This window comes from Pyxicephalus adspersus, chromosome 11, assembly GCF_032062135.1.
Source record: "Pyxicephalus adspersus chromosome 11, UCB_Pads_2.0, whole genome shotgun sequence".
NCBI lineage: Eukaryota > Metazoa > Chordata > Amphibia > Anura > Pyxicephalidae > Pyxicephalus > Pyxicephalus adspersus.
Genome location: NC_092868.1, coordinates 21,268,496 through 21,286,119, shown reverse-complemented (window position 1 = coordinate 21,286,119; position 17,624 = coordinate 21,268,496). Strand labels below are relative to the sequence as shown.

The window sequence follows — 17,624 nt, the reverse complement described above, 5'->3', positions numbered from 1 at the left end:
CAAGGATCTGTTTTTATTACAGAACATAATAGCAAATGAAAATCCACAGCATTAGTTACTTCCCTTTCATTATTGTGTAAAGTATCAAATTTGCTGAAAATAAGGCGAGAGTTCTGCCACTGTCACTGTCAATAAATTGAAAGTACTTGGTACTTCAAATAACTGCCTTAACTAATATTTGCATGTAATGCATTTCCTTTCCCTGTGGAAAAAAAGTACAATTGTTCATCTTTTGCAAGATATCCTACACACTTCGAAAATCCAAACAAGTAATAAATATTTTGAATAACTTGCTCACATTACACAGTAATTTACACTACATTACAGCAACTGGCTGTCTAGGTGATTTTCAGTTAGTGGACCAATGTTCCTTTCAACTCAATCAGCTTCAGATTTGACAAAGCTGTAAGGTGGCAGGCCACCTAAACTGCTTATTTAATGTGAATCTAAACAGGATGGTACTTCCACTTTGTATTTGTTGACAAAACTGAATTGCTTTCTGTTTGCAAAAAAAAAAAAATGAGCGGATGAATACCCAAACTTTATTAAATTTCTTTAACAAAGTTTCAACAAAATATTGTAAAAAATCCCCTAACCTCTTCACAACTCACAAGCCTAAACTGCAGGATTTCCCTTTACTTTCTGTCTTTGTTACAGAGATCAAAATGACAAAAGGGCTACCTTCTTCCACAAGAAGACAAACTGTGAGAAATACGTGGCAGAGGGCTAACCCTTCCAAATTTGAATCAAAAATAAGTTTTGCCTTGTCAAGTATTTTTTTTTTTTGTCCCAGTCAGATTCAGTGGACTGATGAAAAGGGCCGCAAGAGAAAATGCTCTGGACCACAGTATGCAGATTATGCTGCCAGCATCATCCAAAAAATCCTTACAGATGAAGATTTGGTTCCTACTAAGCACTGTAAGTTAGGTATTTGTCCCTCAGGGAGTCTGAGCTAAATTCCCAGGAAGAATTATTTAATCATTTAAACTGCAGGACTTATTAACTTACATTAATAATGGAAATATTTGCTAAAACTGTATTTTTTTTCTGTAATGTTCTTTAATTTTCAACAATTTTTGTAGGTATTTTCTGTAATTTCTTATTAAGACTCTTTAAAACTATAACTCCCCTTTCCCTGGTCCCATGTTCTCAGTGGCAGTACCAGGGAGTTCTTTGAGTGTGTTATACCACACCCCCACAAAAATTCTTATACATACAACACAACCATCATTAGCTGTATCCTTCCACTATTTATTTTTTCGTTTCAGTCCTTTAACAGCTGCCAGCTTATGTTCCTGCTTGCAGGTCCACCATCTTGTAGCTGAGGGAAGTGCTTGAAATGCTTCCTCAATTGTGTGCTACAGGTCTGACTGTCAGTAGACTGTTCTCTTCACTTGATGGTTGACGCCTCCTTTGCTTCTTCTGCAACTAAGGCTGGGCTATTGCCACTCCAGCTTTCCACACCCAGGTATTGGTTAGACAGCTGTACAGACACTTTACTTTAATTCTACTTCTGTACAACTCTTTCTTCCAGTAGGATTTGGGCTGCCAAAAGATTGTTTCCCACAGCTTTCACAAATTACACCTCCTGCAGCCAGGCAGATGATTTTGGAATGTGAACAGTGTAAAGTTTATTGAGAAAGGTGACCATCCAAAGACACAAAGTAAAGAATGTGTGCAGGTTGCTGGAACTCAGTATTTGTGCCAGGAGACTTGCATACCAAGATTTGTACAATTCGGAGAGGGTAAATTGTCTCAGGAATGTCTTTGTTCTAGCAGAAAATACATTTGGAGAAAGGGCCCTTTATTTCTTGAATTTGTAGGACTCCCAAGATCTTGCCCATTGTGCTCTGTGTACTGTTTTTTTACATACTCCTGTCCCCTTGAGTTTTGGCTTTGCCTAACTTGAGTTGGTATTTGCTGGGTAAGAGCAATTCGTTGCTGCACAGAATCATTTGAAAAAGCTTTAAGAAAACTAGGACTGCTGGTTCCATGCGTGCACAGTTTTGAAAGAGAACCTGAACAGTGGAGGTCTTGTCAAAAACAATAAAAAAGGCAAGCAGAGGGGCAAACGAATACTCATCAGTATTGTAGCTTGTCTTGTTCTGTATTGTATTTTTGTATAAATACAGCCATTCTCAGGAAAATAATAGGAAAGATACAGGGAGAAATATTACTCAAGCTTTCTCTCTAGCAAATAAAAATAGTAAGCTTCAGAGTAGTGACCTCACCAAAATTTTGTGACACTATTGTATGGGAGGGTGCCTAGGCACTCCTGTGCCTACAGCCAAAGAAATGTTTATGTGCAATGTGAAAGGCATTTTTGCTTGTGACTCCTAAAGTATATCACACACATTCTATGTATTTCAATGTCAATTATCCATAAGTCTAATATGTTAATATGATCAAATTCCCAATATCGTATATATTCAATTATTTGTGCTACACCCCAGCTGATATAGCAGCTAAATAAACAAAAAGATCAAAAAGGGACTTTTCAGGCACTAAATTTATAGAAAAGAAAAAAACTTATTTTATACATTAAAAACGTAAAAGCATCCTCTCATCTAACATATGTCACATGGATTTTTCAGTGTCAATTTGGAGAGAGCTGTTTACTGCTTATGTAAAAGCTTTTTTAAAAAAATTCCAAAAGTCTAAGGTTAAGGTTATTAAAGCAAGAAGAGAGTACCGATAAACTGATAAAAAGGTAATTTTTGCGTTTGACTCCTGATCTCACAACGTTTTGGTGAGGTCACTACTGTGCAGCTTACCATTTTCATTTGCTAGAGAGAAAGCTTGGGTAATAATCTCCTTTTACCTCTCCTATTATTTAACTTAGAATGGCTGTATATACACAGAAACACAATACAATACAGTACAATACAAGACACTGTGCGCCAATATAGGGTAAAAGAAAAAAGCTACAATACTAATGATTAGTTATTTGCCCCTCTGCTTGCCTTTTTTTTGTTTTTGGACAAGACCTTCACAGTTTAGGTTTTCTTCAAAAACTACGTGCATGTAAGCCAGCAGTACTAGGTTTCTAGCAAATGATTCCCTACAACACATTATGGCACTAATTAGACCAATGTCTGCCCTAAGGATTTCTAGTACTCTTTTAAATTAGGAACACATAGAACCAAAACACTGTTGATTTATAGCTTCAAAATGGTTTACCTGTATTGTTTATCTGTTGAAACAAGACCCGTATCCAATAAGTCAGATTTGATTAAAGTTATACATTAAATTAAAAAAAATGTGCACTTTTTTTGTTAGTAATTTCATCCATTAACCTTATTTTTTTTTTAAGGTAACGACTTTCCAAAGGCCTTTAAACCAGCCATTCAAAAGACTTTCCGATTTCTGTTCCACCTTCTGGGCCACATCTACACTTGTCACTTTAAAACTGTGGTGAACCTTGAACTACATCCTCATCTGAACACCCTCTACCTTCACCTACTTCTTTTTTGTGCAGAGTTCCACCTTCTAGACTCCAGAGAAATGGCCTTAAGTGAGGACCTAACTACAGCATTAATAAATTCCAGCCCTTGTCCGAAGGCTTCAGGAAGCAATTCTCGAAACACATGAACCAATTTCCTGCTTTCCATGTGAACTGCCACTTCAGCTTCAATTATAAAGCAAAATTATATCCCTAAATATTATTTTGAAATCTCATGTTTGGTGTTGTGAATCTGGCACAAATTCTATTTGCTAAATTAAAGAAACGTAAAGTTCAAAGTATAATGCAAATGCATATGAGCGCAGCTCAGAGTTTATTCAGGAAAAAAGAAAAACAAAAGCTGCCAAAAGTGCTTTAAGTGAGAAAGACAAGAATACCTGTAAAGGGTGACCAACATGAACTATTCCTAGGTAGAAAATGGCTAGGTAAAACTGGTTGGCTACTATTAAACAGTAACCATAGGATAACAAATATAGACTGCACATTTCTGCATTTTATGGGTCAAAAGTCTTCAGAAAGGGCATTTTGTGTTTTTTACTGGGAATATTTTAATTATTAAACTTCAGATCAATATTCCATACCTATGGGTATAGTCTACAGTTATGTATATATTTATTTTGGTGAAATGTTACTTAAAAAAAAAATAACGCACCTATTGTTTTGTAATTTATTCATTTCAGTTATAAAAAATGTATTCAAAAACATTTTCCCTAAAATGTATTTTTTTTTTTTGTTAATAAAACAATAGCTATGGCAAAATGAAAATCAAATTAAAATTTGATCAGTGCAAGGTGTCATATAGCCAACATCATGTAGTATTAGAACTGCTTTTCATTTTTCAAATAAAAAAAAAAAATGATGAGCTTATACAATTAAAGTATCACTTTAGGAATGGATGGGCATGTGTGGTGGTGTTTACAACAATTCCTCCTTATGCTTTGAAGTGGGAACTAGGGGTACATCCCTTTTTTCTTTCTTTTTCTAGGAGTGCATGCGCAAGACCGCTCATGGTAGACTTGCTATGAGCTGCTCCACTCCCTATCTGTTTTGACAGCCAGTATCATGGATCACTGTTTGGCTGGTGAAACAAGTGGACTTTTAATCAAGTGAAGTTAGAAAAAACAGGAGGCTGATATTGTGAATTTGGGAGTTGTGTCTGTTTGACTGTTGGGTTGTGTTTGCTTGACTGTCAATTTTGTTTTAAACAGCTTTTTTTTTCTTTGCTGACCTCCAAGGGGGACTAGTCAAGGCTTTACAGGTGATTTAAATTCCTGGGGCATCTTGAGCTTGCTCACTGTTTGGCTTGTGAAACAAGCCCAATTTTAATCAAGTGGAGTTAGAAAAAACAGGATTTAAATCCTTATAGTAACCACAAACTGTAAGTAAACATTTATAACTCCTTGTAAACAAAAATTGTAACTGGGAAAATGAGTGGTAGCAAGGTGGAAAGTTTGGTTCAGTGCACAGTCTGTCACATGTATGCACAAATGGAGCAACAGCTCCTAGGTGAATACCGCTGTGACAGATTTGAGCAAGTCGCCTTCTGGTGCCTCGCATTGGAGAGCTGGAGAAGCGCATTGCAACTCACTAAATCACCTTGAAAGGGGTCTCCTACTCACTGAGCAGGCAGTTAATGGCTTAGATGTGGAGGGTGGAGAGGTTAGGATGAGCATGTAGGGAGTTGGGTTAATGTGACTAGAGGAAGTGGTAGGGGCACCCAGAAAAGGAAGGCCAGCCCTGGGTTTGAGCACCCCAACATGTTTGCAAAGTTATGTGAAGATGTGCAGGTGGCAGACCCAGTGGTGGCAACTCTAGATGTTACTGCTACCCCTAACAGCCAGGAGAGCAGCACATTTAGTGGTGGGGAGGGAAATGCAGGAAGGAAATGACAATTGGTAGTCATAGAGGAGTCTATCATCAGGAGGACTGATAGAATAGTTTGTTGCCCAGATCCCTTCAACAGAATAGTTTGCTGTCTCCCTGGTGCCAGGGTTCGGCATTTGGTGGACCGAGTGAACAAATCACTGGGAGGGGCTGGACAGGACCCAGCTGTCCTGGTCCATGTTGGAAACAATGACAATATAAATGGAAGATGGAGGATCCTTAAAAATCAGTTTAGAGATCTAAGTTTCAAGCTAAGAAAAGGACATCCAAGGGATTGGGTTCATAGAGCACTGGGCTGACTTTTCATTGGGGTACAACCTGTATGCCAGAGATGGTTTGCACCTAATTGAAAGGGGGTCTGCTGTGCTAGGGGGAAGATATATGGGAATGGTGGAGGGATATTTAAATTAGGACAGAGAGGGCTGGGACAGTCAAATAAGGTGGCAGAAAGGTTAGTCAGGGGTCAGACACTACTGGAGGGTGGATTGGGGATAGTTGGGGGAGGAATATGGATAGTTGTAAGGAGCTTCCAATCTTACAAACAAACATTGGATTGTGCAGTACTACTTGTACTGAAAAACAAAATGATTTGTTAAACAATGATGGTAAAAGCAGCAATGGTTTAAAGAGCCTGTTCTCAAGTGCTAGAAGTCTAGCAAACAAGATAGAGTTGGAAGCCTTAATGAGTGAGGAGAATTATGACTTAGTTGGTATTGCTGAATCGTGGCTTTGTTCTTCACATGACTGGGCTGTTAGTATTCCTGGGTATACTCTTTCGTAATGACCAAAGGATGGTGGTGTCCGTATGTGAGAAGTGATCAAAAAATGAATGTGGAAGAAATTGCAGATGAAACAAGCGATGAGGTTAAGGCATTATGGGTGGAGTTGAATGTGGGGTTGAATAACACACAATTAATGATTGGAATCTGCTATAGGCCCCCCAGTGCTAAGGAAGAAATAGAAAATCAACTAATAGCACAGAGAGAAAACGCAGAAAAAAGTTGAAGTGTTTTAATCATGGGAGATTTCAACTACCCAGACATTGACTGGAGTAATGGTCCTACAGGAAGAGCAAAAGGGAGGAAATTTGTGAATTTAATACAAAATAATTTTATGGTACAGTTTATAGAAGCCCCAACTAGAAATGATACTCTGCTAGACCTAGTTCTTTCTAACAAAGCAGAGCTTTTAACAAATGTGCAAATAAAAGAGAATCTGGGTAGCAGTGACCATAATATGATTTCATTTAATGTAAGCTGCAAACAGGAAGCAAAACCAGGAAAGATAAAAACATTTTAAGAGAGCAAATTTTCCATTATTAAGGGCAGCTCTCTGTGGCTTATAGCTGATGTTAAAAAAGCCATAGGGAACAAGAAAAGGGCATTCTAAAAATATATAAATGAAGGATCAACTTCATCATTTGAAACCTATAAAGAATATAACAAAAGATGTAAATGGGAGATAAAATGTGCAAAATTTCAAAATGAAAGATTGCAAAGGAAAGTAAGGCAAACCCAAAAGAATGTTTTCAAATATAATAATAGCAAAAAGATCAGATCTGAGCATGTAGGTCCCTTTAAGGATGTCGCTGGGCTGGTAACTGGGGATAAAGACAAGGCAGATTTACTAAACATTTTTTTTTTTAGCTCTGTGTACATGAAGGAAAATGGCAGTCCAAATTCATAACAGCAATGTCACTGCCTTAAATGAGTCACAATGGCTCAGAATTGATATGATTACAGCTGGGAATAATTAAGGTTGACAAAGCACCAGGACCTGATGGATTACATCCACGTGTCCTCAAAGAGCTGAGCTCAATTATGTCAAAGCCATTATTTCTAATTTTTAGAGACTCTTTAGTCACTGGCAAGGTACCGATGGATTGGCGTAAAGCCAATGTGGTTCCTATCTTTTAAAAAGGGAGCAAAGTCATTATCAGGTAACTACGGACCCATTAGTTAAAGGTCCATAGTTGGAAAGGTCTTGGAGAGTTTGATAAAGAACCACATAGCAGGAGGAGTTTTGACATTGTACCCCACAGACAGGTAATATGCAAGTTAGGGGCGATAGGTTTAGAAAAGTCAACCTGTAAATGGATAGAGAACTGGCTTAAAGATCGCATCCAGAGAGTTTATGTGCACTGTTATTTAATTCAAAATCCCTACATGCTTTTTGTAGCATATCCTTAAAAGATTTGACCTTAGACAAATCTGTTTTGACACTGTACCCCACTGACGGTTAATATGCAAGTTAGGGATGACAGGTTTAGAAAAGTCAATCTGTAAATGAATAGAGAACTGGCTTAAAGATCGCACCCAGAGAGTTGTAATTATTGATTCATACTCTGAATTTGACCAATTTTAACCTTGGTTTAGATAATACCAAGTTCAATTTCCCAAATAATGCAGCTTCTATAGAGTCTTGGACCTCCAAATCCACTACTCCAGATATTAATTTAAACACTTCTATCCAGAAACATTTAGCTTTGGGGCACGACCAACAAGTGTGTACCATAGAGCCTCTAATTTTGCATCCCTGAAAACATAGTAGAGAAGTTGTCCCGGAGTATTTTGCCAATCTTTCAGGTACTATATACCACCTCAATAGCACTTTATAATTAGCCTCTTTTAGGGCAGAGTTCAGAGAGACCCTTGACAGTGAGAGGGCCAAAAAAGAATAACTGCTGGAGTGCCGTGTTCTCCCCAGAAGATTTTTTCAGCTGGGTGGTGGGAAGCTGTAGCCGGGATGCAAATTTAGTGCTCCTAGTTATTTATGCCACAGGTATCCAGGACCAAGTGTAGTAAAGAGGGGCAACAAATACTTCCCCTTGATTTTTTATGTATCCACATTAGTGATTCAATTGAAACCATCCAATCCCTCTAGGTCTATCAATTGGGGTCGGAAACCCTGTAAAGTACTCATTGAGAATTGAGCCACTTGTGCAGCTACAAAATAGTATCTGAGATTAGGGACCCCTAGACCTCCAAATTGTTTGAGGGAAAAAAGGTACCGTGTTTCCCCGAAAATAAGACACTGTCTTATATTTTTTTGGGCTTCCAAAAACACACTAGGTCTTATTTTCAGGGTAGGTCTTATATACTTTTTTTAATGAAAAAAAACACCATATTCCCAAATTCCCCTTACAAATTCCCCTTCTGATCACTCTGTGCTTTTTTTCCACTGTTCGGCAGTTAGGACATGGAACAGCAGGTGGCGCTGTGCCGGTTTCTTTCGCTCTGCTTTACAAACAGGAAAAGACACGATGCTGGCAGAGGAGAGAAGAGAGACGCTGCTGCAGCCAGAAACACACGCAGGATCGCGTATCAGGTGAGTATATTATTTTAATTTTTTTTTTTAACACACTAGAGCTCACTAGAACAAGCCTGGTTACATGCACTTCAGCTTCTGACAGGCGAAGTGCATGTAATATCACTCCGCCTGTGACAGGAGCCGGAACTACAAGGAAAGCATCGGCTTGTGCGGCTGTGTGTTAGCCCGCTGTGTGTACGCCCGCTGTCTCCCGCTCGGTGAGTACTGTTTTAATTTATGTTTGCTTTTATTTTTTTCTTTTTTTTTTCTTTTTCTACTAGGTCTTATTTTCGGGGTAGGTCTTATATTAGGGCAGGTTGGGGGAAAAGTGCTAGGTCTTATTTTCGGGGTAGGTCTTACTTTCGGGGAAACACGGTACTTCTCCGAATTCTACTTCTTTTGCCTCCCCAAATAAAATCCAGTATTCTAGTTTGTAAGAGCGAAATCTCTGTGGCAACTGGACCAGAAGGGTACGAAACAATTATAGTAACCTGGTCAACAGGTTCATTTTGAAGTTGGCTATCCGCCCTAACCAGGACAGTGGTGCTTTAGACCAGCGCTGAAGATCCGCGTGAATTTTCTTAAATAATTGGTTTATAGTTGGCCTGGAAAAGACGATTATAAGATGGAGTCAGGTTAACTCCTAGATATTGCAGGGAATTAACATCCCAAATTAAATTAAATTTACTTTTGATAGATTCCACTGTCCTTATGGGAAGATTAATATTTAAAGCTTGCGGTTAATTTTTATTAATTTGTAGACCTGAAATTAGGGCAAAGTCAACTAAAAATTTATAAAGGTTGGGGAGTGTAGTAATTGGTGATGTTTTGAACATCAATATATAATCCGCAAATAGAGCACATTTGTGTTCTGTTTGCCTACACTTTATTCCCTGGATCAATCTTTCATTTATTTATCAAGCTTTCATTTATTTTCCATTTAAATTCCCCTTTAGAGTTATGAAGACCTGACAGTTGGATTACTAAAGGATCATGATCTGACCAGGGTGTGGACAGTATTTTAGCCTTTAACAGGTGGGGTAGATGTTGAGATTGCACAAAAATGGTCTATACGCGAGTATTGATTGTGAGCGACTGAATATTATGTGTAATCTTTAACCGATGGGTTAATTTCCCTCCATGAATCCACAAGATCATCTCAGTAACCTTGAGAGGTTAAGACTTTTTCGTGGGGGGTTCCTATATCTGCCCAAGCTTGTTTTGTCCCGGACATGATCCAGGGCCAAGTTGGAGTCCCCCAATAAAATAAGAGGTCCCTTGACCCTGGGCCATATCTTTTCCAACATAGAGCCAAAAAGTCAACTTGACCCTCATTCGGGGCATAATATGACACAACTGACAACAGTTGTGTTTCAACAACTACAAATATAACTCCCCTTGGATCTTTAAGGACTTCTTGTGAACTAAAATTCAAACTTTTCCTAAAAAAACGTAAAACCCCATTTTACTTTTATTTGGGGCGTTAAATCTCTGCACGGTATGTGAGAAAACTGTTATCTTAGAAAAGGGTTCCTGGTTGGCCTCAAGTAACATCAAACTTTTTATAGTATAGGCTTAAATCAGGTGTATAGAAGCCCTGGAAGTCTTCAAAAAAATAAAAATAAAAACCCAAACAAAAAACAATGAACAAAAACATAACTAGAGAGCACAACATGTACCAACAAAACAAAAGAAAAACAAATAAAGAATTACAGCGCAAGATTTTCCCCAGCCTCTAGGCACCCCATCGGCCTGGCCCCTGGGGACAAACCACTCCACCCATTCTACTAGGAGCTTTAATGTGCTCCATTTTTTTGGGAAGTTTTGTCTGGGTCTGCCCTATTAATATAACCCGCACAATGTTCCCCAAAGAAAGAGGGCATGTATAACCCCTCATGCAGCTCAAAAATTATTATAATACATTTAAACCCCAGAGTAAAAGATGTACCAGTGTATCAAGAATTAAAAAAGGGTTTAGTAATCAGGTAAAATGAGGAGCTCACTAGTGCCCCAACACAGCATGAATAATGGGCCAGCAAGGAACAAAGGCCACTCATGATTTCTTCTGTTGAAATTTACTCTTCCCTTTCTCCTTGTGCCATAATGGGTACAAGGTTATAGGAGCTTTCATATCTGATGTAAGCAGAGCGTCCTCATTTTTGAATAAGCTCAAAATCTTTCAGTAGGTTTTCTCCTTCCTTTAAGGAGAAAAAGGAATAATTATTCCCTTGCAGATAAAAGAATAATCCAAAGGGGAATCCGCATCTGTAATTGATTTTGTGATTGATGAGAACCTGTAAGAGTGGTTTAAGAGTCCTCCTGCGTTGAATTGTCAAGTTCGAGAAAATTTGAATCTGATGTCCTTTCATCTCAATGTTGTCTAGTCCTCTAGTCCTCGCTTTCATAAGAGCTTCTTTAGTCACATAAATGATATAGCTTAACGATAACATCTCTTGGTGGCCCGTCAGGTTTAGGTTTTGAGAGAATTCTATGTGCTCTGTCTTATTGCAGGTGAGACTGGTAGATCTGGCAATATTATTTGTAAAAAAAACCTTTGTTGCTACTGTTACATTTTTCACTGATTCAGGGAGACCCCTGATTCTGACATTTTTCCTGCAAGATCTATTTTGCACATTGTCAATTTTAAGTAGCACTAATATTTCTTTGCAATTCTTAACGACTTTTGATGCTATTTCCTCTACTTGTTTTTCAAAGATTTCAATTCTAGAGCTCAAAATATATAAATTTTGCCTAATTCAGAGGGTTTAGTTTCTGTGGCTTTAGTGAGCTCTATTTGCAGAAGTTCTGCCATCTTATCAAGCAATCTATTTTCTTCTGAGGAAAACACAGCTGGCTGCTTTAACACAGGGGGTCTTGAGTTAGCACACTATATCTATTCCCAATAACTTTAGTTGAATTTTGAATGTTGATTTTATCAATAATTGAGTCCTCTTTATATTGGTGTGAAGGGCTAATGTCTTGATGTAACATTGTATCATGTAAAGTTGTGAACGCTGAGTCAGGGAAGAATGTTCTGTTTGCAAGCTGCTGGGGGATATGCAGGAAGAAACCTCCCTCCCCCCTCTTAGCCCAGAGCTTTGTCTCCTACCTTGTAGATACAGTCTCTTCTCCTGTGTAGCAGAGTGAGCCCGGAGAACTGCCCATCCTTAGATGTTTACTAATGTTAGCCAGTTCTTCCAACACAAAGGGCTTCTCCAACATCTCCACGTGTTTAGGTTTTTAATTTAGGGAGATTAACTTGTGGAGAAAACTTTGAGTAAACAGTTTGATATGCTGTAAAATTTCTTATAAAATTCCTCAAAGGCCTGTAGTATTTTTTCAGGATTTTGTGTTACTTTACCATCCTTAAGTTTGATTTTAGGGAAGTTATATAGCTTTGGCCTCGGTTTTAACTTATTGGCTGAGAGTTTTCCTGGTTTATCTGAGCAGCCTCTCAGTTGTCTGTTCAAAAGGATTAGAGCTGCGATGAGAGCTGTGCAGGGTACGAACGGAACCTGGGCACCCCGCCCACCAGAAGGGGCCTAGGGGAGAACTATGGAGTGCTAATAAGCACTCAATGATGGCTGACGCTCACCCCCTCGGTGTCCCATGTCACTCTGCCGACTCAGACTGACAGAAGAATAACGTCCTCCCTCAGTTTAAATCGGCGCCTGCTGAGTATACCTACTGTAGATATAAGTGACAGATGCAATCATGATTTGGTTGCATGGTTTATATTACAAATGAATGTTTCATCCCATGTAGATGGGATGAGTTTATCATGACTTTTGTTTTTTCCTCTTCTTAAGTTTATAAATGATTATTTTAAAATAGGTATGCTATGTATGATTCTGAAAGTGCAGTTAGTTTTTTTCTATCACGTCAGGTTTTTTCTTTACTGCTTATAATAATACGATTACTGTAGCGTAGATTTGAATAGGCTATTCATTTACACGCAAGACAGTGTGGTCAGAAGTTGTGTGCTGTTCTACATGGTGAATAAGCAAAACTTATTTTTCTACTTACACACGTATTTCCTTTCTTTCAGATCATGTCTGGCTCTGCTGTTTCTAGTCGTAAGTGCCTAAACAACCCTGAATGTATTTTTTATATCTGGCAGTTTCACCATTTCCAGTCAAAGGGCGAACATCAGCACATTTGTAGAGCAAGCATATTTCAAACTTAAACTTCTTGATCAAGATAAGTTTTGGGCCCCTCATAAGGTGTTTAAACAGTGTGTCGAGAGTTTTATGGATGTGGACCAAGGAAACACGTGATAAGACGCCATTTGGTATACCTATAGTTTAGCGAGAGCCAAGAGATTATTTCGATGACTGTTACTTTGAATAGTAAAAACTTCAGGATATAACAAGAAAATAAATGTAACAGAGTATCCTAGTCTACCATCGGCTATACACCCAGTGACTCATTCAGATGAAATCCCAGTGCCCGTTTTTGTTACACTACCCTCTCTTAAAGAACATGATTATGGTGATGAACTAGGTGACAACAACCCCACGAGCCACTTGTTGATAGAAGAATATTATATTCCTGCCTCTGCACATGAAACTGGGTCTGATGAAGCAGTTTGTTAAACCTTTGCTAACTGAAGGAGACTGTTTCAAGTACCTCATTTTGGCGTTTCCTAGCCTGTCATTTGAAAAAAAAGGCAGGTGTGTTTAATGGTCCTCTGTTTCAGGAACTCTTCAAAGAAGAACCTTTCATCAGGACAATGTCAGAAGTCAAAAAGAATGCTTGGTTATCACTCAAAGCCATTGTCAAGGACTTTCTTGGAAACACACGAGCAAATAATTACACAGAAACTTTTGGAGAGCTACAAAATGATTGCAATATAAGCATCAAGGTGCATTTTCTGCATAGCCATCTTTCTAACTTCCCGGAAAACCTTGGTGCAGTCAGTGATGAGCAAGGTGAACGGATTCACCAAGATTTTAAGGTCATGGAAGGATGGTATCAGGGTAAATGGGCTGTACATATGATGGCTCACTATTGTTGGAGCTTCCGGCGGCGCTGTCCTAACACTGACCATTCCAGGAAAAGCTATAAGTAAATTTAAACCTGAACCTATAATGTAAATTTTTACGTGAACTGCTTATCTGATTATTTTCAAATGTTTTACTGTAAATGTAAAAAGTTGTGGAGAAGTAAAGGTGTTTGAGGCTCGTAATTGTAATGCAAAAAGTAAAAAGTGTATTGATTCAATGATTTCTCAATACAATGTATGATTACAGAAAATACAAACACAAAGTATTTACCTCTGTCCTGTTAATATGTCACAGGACAGGGGTTGATCATACTAATTGGAGTCCATACTATCATACAATAGTTAGTGATATGAGAAGTTAATTATTTGACTGTAAGTATTCCGCAAATAATCTGACGCATTTCATCGCAATGGGCTTCCTCAGGGATAGGTGTTAGATGCATGCTTTAAAGGTCTGTGTGTACATACAGAGGGAATAGATAATATAAATCATATGTAGACATAGCATGGAAAATTAACATTAAAGACATTTCTGGTAAAGAAATGCAAGTACCACTGAACATAATGATTTTACACAATCATGCTTAATAGAATGGTATGCAAAGTATTATACACATATGTAGTTATTATACCTAGAACATAACATATGAAAGAATAGATGAATTTGGTTACTCACGTACCCATCATTGGGATATTGACCCCATGTTAATCAAGTTTAAGGAAAGATGTGTGGATGATGGATGTCACAGCTGAAGGGGTTGCTGTATACAGACTGTGGTTAGTTCACAGCTGTAGGGGTTGCTGTATTTGGATAATTAGTAATCCTAGATTACAAAATGTCATTAATACTAAAAAAGTGTATACACATAGATATATATGAGTCATGGCATGTAATGATAATGTAAATACATACCTAATCGGTACTCATGCTCTATTTACAAAAAGTGTTAATCAAGTCCAACTTAGTATAAGTCCTGTTTGGACACCAATTATACCAATTTTCTTGGTATACAACCTTTACTTGGTATACAACCTTTGTGCTAGAACTTGTGTGGGTAAAAATGAGTCACAACACCACGCGCTACCCTTATTTACCTTTCTCGAGACAAAGCCATGACTGCCCACAAGCGTCAGTACGCTAGTTGATACTATTCAGTGAACAACCCACGCAATAACTCTCTGTGAATTAAATAACATCTATACCTCCATTATACAAGGAATTCAACACCCAGGATTTCAAAAGATCAAAATCCTCAAAGATCTCCATCTTCTACTAATGGAGAATGAACCATATGAGACACCTAATCCTGAGAATACGTCTATCTTAACAAAGGACCCCTTAGAGCTCCTAGCTACCAAAAAACCCAAATCCTCCTTCCTCCCACCCCTTTCCACAAATGCCTATGTACAAAAATTTGTGATTACAAGAACTGAACAAATTCTTCAAAGCGACCTCAGCACAACACCAATTGGCCGCAATTTTACCCCAGTCAACAAAAAGCACTCTCTTACCTGAAATCACAAAAAAACATTATCATTAAACCCTCTAACAATAGGGGGAACATAGTCATTCTCAATAGAGACCACTACCATCAAATCTGCCTGGACATACTCAACAACACTGAGTGGTATTGCATTATTCCCCAAAACCAACTATTAACATACAAACAAGAATATCAAGACATTGTTTGGCAGGGATACTCCAATATTGTCATTGACCTAAAAACCAAAGAATTCCTCACCATCAAATTTCCCACTCTCCCCACATTTTATGCACTGCCCAAAGTGCACAAGAACCTACTACGTCCAACTGGAGGTCCAATAATATCAGGTATTGACTCCCTAACTGCCAATTTGAGGGAAGAAAAGGTTAAAGAAAAGAGGTTTGCGGCTCACGAAAATGCTTAATGAACTTGTTTGTATATTTGTAGCTTTACTTATTCATAAACAATACAAGTACAGATTCAACGTATTTGCTAAAACACCTGTTACAATACTCACAGGGTTTAGGTGTTCATTGAAATATGCAAATGTTATATAAATAGTCGTAGAAAACAAAGTGAGGGAAACAGCGTTTTGCCGTACGAGATCCGACGCGTTTCACCGCGAAGGGCTTCCTCAGGGATTAGTTATTGTTTGGGTGTAGTGGTATTTTAGTGTTGGATAACTCAAGTGAATAAACAAACAGTTAAAATTTGAGGGTTCAAATTACTGATGTATCTGCATGGTGTTATCATGAGATATAATTAAGAGGGCCATACAGGGTAATTAGATGTTAAATATTAGGAAGAACGTATCCTTTGGAGTAATGGTAAGGGTAAAGTATATCCATTCATGTCCCTTTTGTAATCATCAGGCAGGAAAATGTTCCAGGCAGGAAAATGTCAAAAAAAAACACCCGTTCGGCTGGATTCATTTGACACAGGGGATAGCTGTACTATTTTTTGAATTGCAGAAAGCCCATAACACTCCATTGTCACAGGACTAACTTATTCCCATTATCAAACCGGAATAGGTGAGCCAGCATGTACTGACATTGCTCATCAGAGTTGCAGGAACTTTTTCCTGCCTGATGATTACTATAGGAACATAAATACACAACCTTTTCTTCCCTCTAATTTATAACTTACTAGAGGTGGCTCCAACTATATTATATGAATTAAGCAATAGGAGAGAATATACAACAAAAAACACCCCTTCCCTAACTGCCATGCAAGCAAACCGATTGACTCTTATATTCGCCCTTTAGTTACCAATTTACCATCCTACTTTTTAGGACACAATAGGTGTTTTGAAACTTACACACAACATGAAAGTCCCTCAGTAAACCATTATTGTAACAATGGATGTGGAGTGTCTCTACAATAGCATCCCACACACCCTAGGTATGCACACTATCTCAGAATGCCTAAGGATAGCATACCCCTCAGCTAAACCTCAGAACGATTTTATATTTTCTTTACTGACTTTCATTCTTAATAAAAACACCTGCACTTTTGATGACAATATCTACCTCCAAAATCAGGGGGTAGCTATGGTAACAAAATGTGCACCCTCGTATGAAAACTTATATCTATGCGAATAGGAAAGAACCCTCTTTACTGACCCCTGACAAAAACATATATCAAGTTTATTCTTTAATGTAAACATTATATAGATGACATGATCATTTTCTGGACAGGATTGGAACAATTACTCTATAGCTTCTTTAATCTCATCCAAAAGAATGAATTTAACCTCAAAATTACCTTGGAACATAGCAAAACCCAATTACCGTTCCTGGACCTCTTTATTAGGATTGACACCAATAACACAGTAACCACAGTACTTTTTAGGAAACAAACAGCAGGCAATACTATATTGCACGCTAAGAGTGCACACCCAAAATCTCTAGTGAAAAGTATACCCTTCAGCCAGTACTTAAGGCTTAAAAGGTACCTGCATCTCAGATTTCAAAAAAGAAGCTAACTTCTTACAGGAAAGACTTTTATTAAGAGGATACTCGAAAAGTCAACTCAAAAAATCATTTAACTAAGCATTAAAATATCAAAGGAAAGATCTACTATTCAAACCTGCAAAACAAAACACCCCCACAAAGGGTCAAGTAAGATTGGTCACAACTTTTAATGAACACCACAAGTTCATCACTAACACTCTCATGCAATACAGGCATATTCTCCTGGCAGATCCTAAATTTAGCAAATTCATAGGAAGAAGACCCATGATTAGCCAAACATACATCTACTCATAAGGGTACATTTAAATGTGGGCATTGTAAACAATGAATCTGGATTAATGAATCTCTGATGATTACTTTACCAGTTGGTCAGAATCATAGAACTAATTTCTACATATACTGTAACACTGAAGGAGTAATCTATGTCCTTACCTGCAACTGCAATTAATTCTATATAGGAAAAACCAAGAGAGTGATCAAAAAGAGGATTTATGAACACAAACATT

General features: G+C 38.0%; 1 protein-coding gene across 5 annotated transcripts in view; it reads left to right on the top strand.

Annotated features, from left to right (window-relative positions):
- The window catches only part of LOC140340341 (MOB kinase activator 2-like), an 88,077-nt gene extending 70,953 nt beyond the window's left edge, over positions 1-17,124 (top strand). For 3 of the 5 annotated variants that reach the window (XM_072425453.1, XM_072425452.1, XM_072425454.1), the window contains 2 exons: positions 794-918; positions 3,314-4,167. In XM_072425453.1, coding sequence (XP_072281554.1) covers positions 794-918; positions 3,314-3,591 — 403 coding nt within the window. In that variant the 3' untranslated portion in view covers positions 3,592-4,167. Of the gene's footprint in view, positions 1-793; positions 919-3,313; positions 4,168-12,704 lie in introns of those variants that run through there. The other 2 variants (XM_072425455.1, XM_072425456.1) reach the window with 2 other exon arrangements.
- The last annotated feature ends 500 nt before the right edge of the window (positions 17,125-17,624 follow it).